The 7,488-nt window shown below is 47.4% G+C and overlaps 2 protein-coding genes across 2 annotated transcripts in view; one reads left to right on the top strand and one right to left on the bottom strand.

The window, feature by feature from the left end:
- ARL3 (ADP ribosylation factor like GTPase 3) overlaps nucleotides 1–3,204 on the bottom strand; it is a 38,972-nt gene extending 35,768 nt beyond the window's left edge. The window contains exon 1 of the mRNA XM_037739559.1: nucleotides 3,090–3,204. Within this exon, the coding sequence (XP_037595487.1) occupies nucleotides 3,090–3,113 (24 nt within the window). The 5' untranslated portion in view covers nucleotides 3,114–3,204. The remainder of the gene's footprint in view (nucleotides 1–3,089) is intronic.
- Nucleotides 3,205–3,413: 209 nt separating this feature from the next.
- Nucleotides 3,414–7,488, top strand: part of SFXN2 (sideroflexin 2) — a 24,450-nt gene continuing 20,375 nt past the window's right edge. Inside the window, exon 1 of the mRNA XM_037739485.1 lies at nucleotides 3,414–3,638. Coding sequence (XP_037595413.1) covers nucleotides 3,499–3,638 — 140 coding nt within the window. The 5' untranslated portion in view covers nucleotides 3,414–3,498. The remainder of the gene's footprint in view (nucleotides 3,639–7,488) is intronic.

The raw sequence follows: 7,488 nt of genomic DNA, 5'->3' as shown, positions 1-7,488 counted from the left end.
AAAAGAAAAATACTAGATAAAAACGACCTAAGAAAAAAGAAAGAAACATGAACTTCAGTTACAAGTATATTGTGTGTTACCAGCATGTATGTATACAAGTTATCTGCACCCTGGTGGGCAGAAGTGGTCTGACTCAACCACAAAACATTTAAGCAAACTTTTCTACAGTCAAATCATGAATAGATGTACTATGGACTACAGACGTTTCATCTGCCTTGGAATCAGCTTAAACTCAACTATTGGCAGAGGCATGGTGCACTGACCTAAAACAATACAAACTAGGTCATTCAAAGAAACCAGAGTGGTGGAGGGGGGAGAAATGTGTTGGTATATGGAAAATATACGTGGTTGTAAGGAGCAGCTAATATTTAAATACTGAAATTTCGAAGCCAACCATCTCGTACATACAGTCCCTATAACTAGCTTAAATATAACTGACTTTCATCTATTTTCACCTCTTTTAACTGAACTCCTAACAGTTTAAAGCTCAAAATGGAGAACTTCATCCAAACTTTATCTTCTTTCTCATCGCCCTCTACTAAATAAATACAAACAATGTTTCCTGAGGAACAAAATCTGGGCATCTCCTCAGGAAGAGTGAGTTCCCACTTTACCAGAGTCCTAATGAAATGAACATTATGGGCTTTAGAGTTTCTCAGACTTGTATTCAGCTTCTCTGTGTGTGTGTGTGTTTATACACACATATAACCCTGCACATTTTCTAGTTTCAGCTAGAAAATGGGAACAATACTTATATCTCAAGAAATGATGTTATGAGGATGAAATGAGGTCATGTATGTAAAACATGACACAAAGTAGTCATTCAAAACAATAGCCCTGTGTTTTGTTTATTTTTTAAAATAATTTTTCACTGCCATTTTCCAGCCAGAAAATATAAATACTGTTGGGAACAAATCTTCAAATGTTGAACATTCATGAGAACAATCACAAGCTCCATATATGTAGAAAGTACTCCATAAATAATTACTGAATGAAAGAGTCAGATGTTAAATAACAGTGGTTAGTTATGTGCTAAAATTACTGTCATTTTAGTAATTCATCAAGAACCCGGCATTGTAAAGCAGGGGTAAAACAGTTGACTTTAAATGTTCAGGGAAACCCATATTTGGGTTTTTGCCACGGTTACCCAAATTTGAAAAAAATTGTGTATTAGTCACAGCTGAAGTTTAAAACAAAAAAACAAAAAAAACTTGGGGTTCATTCTTCAGTTGTACAGTTAAAGCTCATGGGATACCGGATAGGACACACTTAAGTCACATCACTGACTAAATTCAGTGTTCTACTTCCAGTTTTAAGAATAGCTGACACTTTTGGAGATAGAAAAAAAAAAATGCATTTGGGAAAGCAGATAAAGAATCCAGACTAATTTGTCCTAATTTCTTACTGTTCATTCTAGGAAAGGGAAAAAAGAAAAACAAAATGTTTTCATCATTGAACACAACAGTTGTATATAAGTGTTGTATATACACTGTCAGTTTGTTGTATACAGTGCCAGTTTGCACCTGGAAACATGAGCAGTGGTTAATTTACTGTGGCCTGTAATTATACATTAAACAATCACGGAATTACACAGTCCACTTAATTGATAAACAAACTGGGAAAAGTTAGCCAACTCTCATGCACTTCTCATCCATAATGACGAATCTCATTCTCTGTTGGTTTGGCATGCCCTTTTCATTTCAATTCTAGCTATTTTTTGGGTAAATATTTATGTTTGCACTCATTTGTTGAGAAAAACTTAGCCTTTAAACGGACAGCTCCTGTATAAACGATTAAGAAAGAGTTGTAAAAATCTGTTTAGCCTGAGGTTAAAAAAAAAAAAAAAAACCTGCAAGTGTAGCAAGTGTGAAATGTGATTGGCAACTTTAGAACAAATAACTCTACTTCTTTAACAATCTGGCGATATAAAATCAATTGAGATTTTTTTTCCTATCTAAATCTACTCACTGGATAATATGACCAAACATACATGTATTATTTTTTCTTCCTGGGCATCTAGCTTTAGCTTTTTTTCTTCTTCTTCTTCTTAAATCAATAGAAGTGGCTCAACATTTCTAAAAGTCAAGAAAGGAACTAGGAAGTGAGGTGGAACAGTAAATATAAGTTTGATTACAGGCTCTTTGCAGCCAACTAAATTGCTCTAAGTGCTTCAAAATCAATTTTTCTTTGATAGCTCTAAAATTACTCATTCCATTTTAACTCCTTCCAACTAACTGTACAGAAATCAACAAGAAACAGAGTGTTAACGGTCAGATCTGTCACAACCATAATTTAGAATTTGGGACAGCTTTAATTAGGGCTGACAGAGAACACCAGATTGAAGTTCAATCTCCATTTTTAACTTCTCGTTCTTTTCAGTTTGGAGACCCCAAGGCAGGATTAAGAATTTTTGGTCCTGGTGTGGTCACATGTAAAAGGAGATTGCAAAAGGTCTTGAAGGAAATTCTAGGGACCGGGCAGCTAATTTGCCTCCATCAACGTGGATTAAGTATTGAACGAAAAATCGGTCATCACCAACAACCAGGTCTTGCAAAACTCTCAGCAAATAACTAGCTAATTCGGGACTGAGGAAGCGCACCCGCCACGCAGACACAAAGACGGCGTAAAATCCACCGGGGATCCCTTCCAAGCGGCACCCCTTGGTGTCCTGGGACTTACTCCCCTGCCCCCCAGGGGCCCGCAGAGCGCGAGAAGGAGGAGAGCTAGACTACCATCTCCCCTGCTACCGCCAGGGCGACCTCAGAGACAGCGGGGCCGGCCTTCTCTCCGCTTCTGGCCGGGCTCCAGAAGAACCCCACTTTACTGCAGCGCCGGGAGACCGACGGCCCGGGAAGTCTAAGCTTGCAAGCAAAAGCTGCTCTATGCAGCTCCTCGGATCCGCCCTCACCGCTGCCCCCCAAGTAATGATGGAGCCCGGGCTCCGCATCCGGCCATCCGCGCACTCTGCCAGCCCCTTCCCTAAGCCTCGGACCCGCTGCAAGCCCCGCCTTCCTCTCCAGGCCCAGGCCTCCCTCCAGGGCCCACCCTCAGGGCTCCCCGCCGACCCTGAAAACCAGTCCAGAACCCACACAGCAGGCTGATCGCCGTCCCATTCCCTCCTTGGTTTTCAGCGCAGTGCTCCGCCCTGGGCCTGGGGACGGGAGGGGGGTAACCGGCCGGCTCCAAGGGGGCCCGGGACCCCTCACTCACCATCCTCCCGCCGAGTCCCTCCTCCTCCTCCTCCTCCTCCTCCTCCTCCTCCTCCTCCTCCTCCTCCTGCTTCCTCCCCTGTTACCAGGGGCAACTGCTGCGGCGCCGCCCCCAACGTCCCTAGCACGCACAGCGGAGATGCGGAGCAGCGGTACGGGGCGGGGTGCAGCTCCGCTTTCCCCAGAGTGCGCAAGCGCATCAAGGCGCCCGCCCACTGCGCGGGCCGGCTACGGCAGCTGCAGAGGCTGCAGCGGGCTCGCCGGGCCCCTGAGTGGAGAAGGCTTGCCCATGCGGCTGGCGGACCTGGGATTGGTGGAGAAGGAGGGGCGTTGGGCGGGCGTGGGGGCGGTTCCCCCGCGCAGGTCCTCCTCTCGCCCCGCCAGGTTTCCCAGGCGGGCTTTATCTGGTGGCATTTGTCCGGGGACCAGGTAAGGGGCTTTGGGATGAGGCCGCTCGCCCTATCTCCTTGCAATCGCCAGATCTCGGGAGGGAGCTGAGATTTCTGTCCTGACTGCCCAGGCCGGGCGCAGCGCGGGCTGGACTTCCACCTGCAGAAGCCACGTGGCGCGAGGAGTGGCCTGGAGCGAGGAGGGCCCTGCAGATGGGCCCCTCAGCTCTGACTCCCATTGCCTGCGACTGCCAGGCTGAGGGGCTGGGGCTTTACGAGCTGTCCGGGTTGGGGGAGTACCGATGGGGGGAGGCCGTCTGTCGGAGGGCAGGCAGCAGCCTGGGGGCTGGCCCTGAGCCCTGAGGTGAGCTGAAAGCACAGGTGAAAGGCGTTTTGGGGATCGGCCCGGTTTTTGTTTTTGTGTTTGTTTTGAGATAGGGTGTCACTCCGTCGCTGGGGCTGTAGTACGGTGACACGATCTCGGCTCACTGCAGTCTTCGCCTCGCGGGCCTCAGCGATTCTCCCGCCTCAGACTCTTGAATAACTAGGATTGCAGGCGGGCACCACCACGCCCAGCTAGTTTTTTGTATTTTATTTTTGTAGAGACGGGGTTTCTCCATGCTGCTCACGCTGGTCTCAAACTCCGCCCGCCTAGGCCTCCCAAAGTGCTGGGACTACAGGTGTCACAAGTGAGCCGCTGCGCCCAGCCTCTGGCCGGTTTTGCTAAGCTGCGTTAGACTGGTATGAGCACCATCTGTAATCCTGGAAGAGACAAAAATACGCCTGCATTTTCAGCCAAGGAAGAGCAAGAGGGGTACTGGGGTGCGTTAGGAAGTGCTAAGTGCGTTAGGAAGTGCTACCTCCCACCCTTTTCCCGATGCCATGCCGAGGACTATAAGAAGAGTTTGCACAGAAGTCCTAGGCCCTGTTCTAGACGCTGGAGACACAGCAGTGGACAAAAATCAGCCCTTATGGAAATTACATCCTTCCTAGTGAAATGCGTTTCATACCAAATTTCATTTCATTTTCACAACTCCTAGAGATTGGTAATTGCGGCCAGGCGAAGTGGCTCATGCCTATAATCCCAGCACTTTGAGAGGCTGAGGGGGAGGATGGCTTGAGCCCAGGAGTTGGAGACCAGCTCGGGCAACACAATGGGACCCTGTCTCTACAAAAATACTTTTTTTTTAATTAGCCACGTTCTGTGCCGCACTTGTAGTCCTAGCTGCTGGGGAGTTTGAGGCTGGAGGATTGCTTGAGCCCAGGAGCTATTATCACACCACTGTACCACAGCCTGGGTGACAGAGCAAGACCCTGCCTCAAAAAAACGAAAACAAAAACCAGCATCTGCTACTTGCATACGGGCTTCAGATCCTTGTAGAGAAAAGCCCGGTTCAGAGCCTTGACTAAGGGGGTGATGAATGGTTGGTTTAGAGCACAAAGCCCTAGACCATTGGCCCTTTTGTGAAAAAGGCAAGACAGGTTACTCTTTCTAAGTCATCTGGTGTCTCACAGCCCAGCAGCCTTGGAATCAGACGAGTATCCATAAGCCTGTACCTGGGCCTGCTCCTGTAATTATTACTCTCATTTTCCAGCTTGCTCTAGGCAGCCTTGACCCTAATCCTTGCCTGTCCCAGTGGTCTTTGTGTCTGACCGTCTGAGGTCTTTGGCTGCCTTCGTCTTCCTCTGATGTGAGTACCAGCGATGATGTTTCACTTTTCTCCCTACCTGGGACTACAAATAGGAATCTTGTGCACTTCTGCTCGTGAGAGGATACCTCAGAAGAAATTTCGAAGCTTGTTTTCTGATCTCTGATACCATTTGCCAGAGAAAACCTGCTCTCTCTGGGAAGGATGAGCATAATGTCAGAGGAGGTAGTAGTCTGTTTCTTTTTTTTCTCTTTGTTTCCCTCTCACTCTTTCTTTCCTTCTTTTTTAAGGAGATGGCAAGGTAGGCTATAGTGGACAGAGAACCTTGGGGGAAGTAAGGCCTTAGCTGTTGTCCTGTCTTTGTGGACTGGATCTGTTGACTGTCCATCTTTATAACTGCTGCAAGTGCTTAGTGCAGGACCAAGTGTACCAAAAATGCCCAGTCCATGTGCACCTTTCTCAGCTTCAGTTTCCTCTTCTGAAAACTGAGATCTTGGATCACTAATGTCTTCCAGCTGTGACATTCTCTAATCCTAGGAGGGAGATATCATTCAGTCACCGGTCTGATTTTTTTACTCCTACCTTGTTCCTAGTAGTGGAACCATAATCCTTCAGAAGTGGGGCTACTCTGGACATGATAATGGCCTTTTTAGGGAAGACTAGATGTGGCTTGTGTGGGAGGAGGGACAGTAACTGTGGAAGAAAATTTAGATTAGAGACCAGTATGACTCAGTATAGGCAAGGTAGACGATCTGCAGCTTCATGAAAGAAGCCTGCGCTTAATTCTGTAACCTAGGCAGGTTCTGAGTTTGACTTAAAAGAGGTGACATCCTTGATGCCAAGAGACCCAAGAAGTTGGAATGCATTTCAAGTAAGCAGTAAATATTTTTAGAGGGCATATGAAAGATGTAGCAGTAAACATCACAGACGCTCGGGAGCCTTAAGTCTGTCAGGGGAGGCAGGCTTTGCACAAATAACAGTCAATGACAAGAAGGTGACAATCACAAAAGCCCAGCTTGCTGCAAAGGACAGGATCCTGTGGGAGCATACATCATAGAAGGACTTGGGTTTGCCCTGCAGGGGTCAGGGAACAGTGCCCATTGGGGGTCAGTGGGTATGTGGGGGAAATGTCCCAGACAGATCATTCAGATTTTTTTTTTTTATGTTTTATTTAAGACAGGGACTCTGCAGTTTCTTTCTTTACTTCAGTTAAGAAGGCAAAGACTCTTGCATAATTAGCAAATGATTAGATTACCCCTTGATGATAGTGCCTCCATTCTGAGAAGCAGAGGACTTTGCAGTGTTAAGGGGAACGGAGATGTCAAGGGAAGGTCTGGCCCTGTGTGTCTGTGTGTGTTGAGGGGGGCTCTGTAAGCCAAAGCAGTGTGTGTCAGCCAGCTAGGCTGACTCCTTTTAGGTTCAAGTAGAGTCTGGGAAAGTGAACTCTTTCCTCTCCTCCCACTCCTGTCAGTGGGGACTGAGAGAAATGCCTTTGGTCTTTGAACCAGCCTGCAGGAGGCCAGGTGTCAGGGGAGAGGGAAGTCTGAGTTTTGGCAGTGGACTCTTTGGCAGTGTCTGCTCTCTGACTTCTCTGGAGATTGCTGCTTCAGAGAAGCATCAGGGCCAGGCCAGGGCGCTTTGGATACTCCCTGCTGAGCCTCTCCTCTTGTCCCTGGTCCTTCCTCTTAGGAAATGGTGTACCCTCAATCTATCAGCTTCCTGATGTCTCTTCCGCCTTAATGAAAAATCTAAAAATTAACCACCACTCTTCCTTCCCCATCTTGGTCCCTCCTGCCTCCTTTCTTGAACTCAAACTTCTGGCCTCCCAAAGTGCTGAGATTACAGGCCTGTGCCTGTCTCCACCTCCTTTCTCTCTTCTTTCTGGTGGTTCTTCCCATCTTTGGGGGCTTCCTTTTCTCGGCTTATTTTTTCTTTCTTTCTTTTTGAGATGGAGTCTTATTCTTGTTGCCCAGGCTGGAGTGTAATGGCACAATCTCAGCTTACCACAACCTCCGCCTCCCAGGTTCAAGTGACTCTCCTGCCTCATCCTCCTGAGTAGCTGTGATTACAGGCTCCCGCCACCATGCCTGGCTAATTTTTATATATTGTTTTAGTAGAGATGGGGTTTTGACATGTTGGTCAAGCTGGTCTCAAACTCCTGACCTCGTGATCCGCCCGCCTCATCTTCCCAAAGTGCTGGGATTACAGATGTGAGCCACTGCACCTGGCCTCTTTTTTTTT

Source organism: Cebus imitator, unplaced genomic scaffold, assembly GCF_001604975.1.
Source record: "Cebus imitator isolate Cc_AM_T3 unplaced genomic scaffold, Cebus_imitator-1.0 Scaffold71, whole genome shotgun sequence".
Lineage (NCBI taxonomy): Eukaryota > Metazoa > Chordata > Mammalia > Primates > Cebidae > Cebus > Cebus imitator.
Note: the sequence above shows the minus strand (reverse complement) of the source record. Positions and strands in the feature narration are given on the sequence as shown.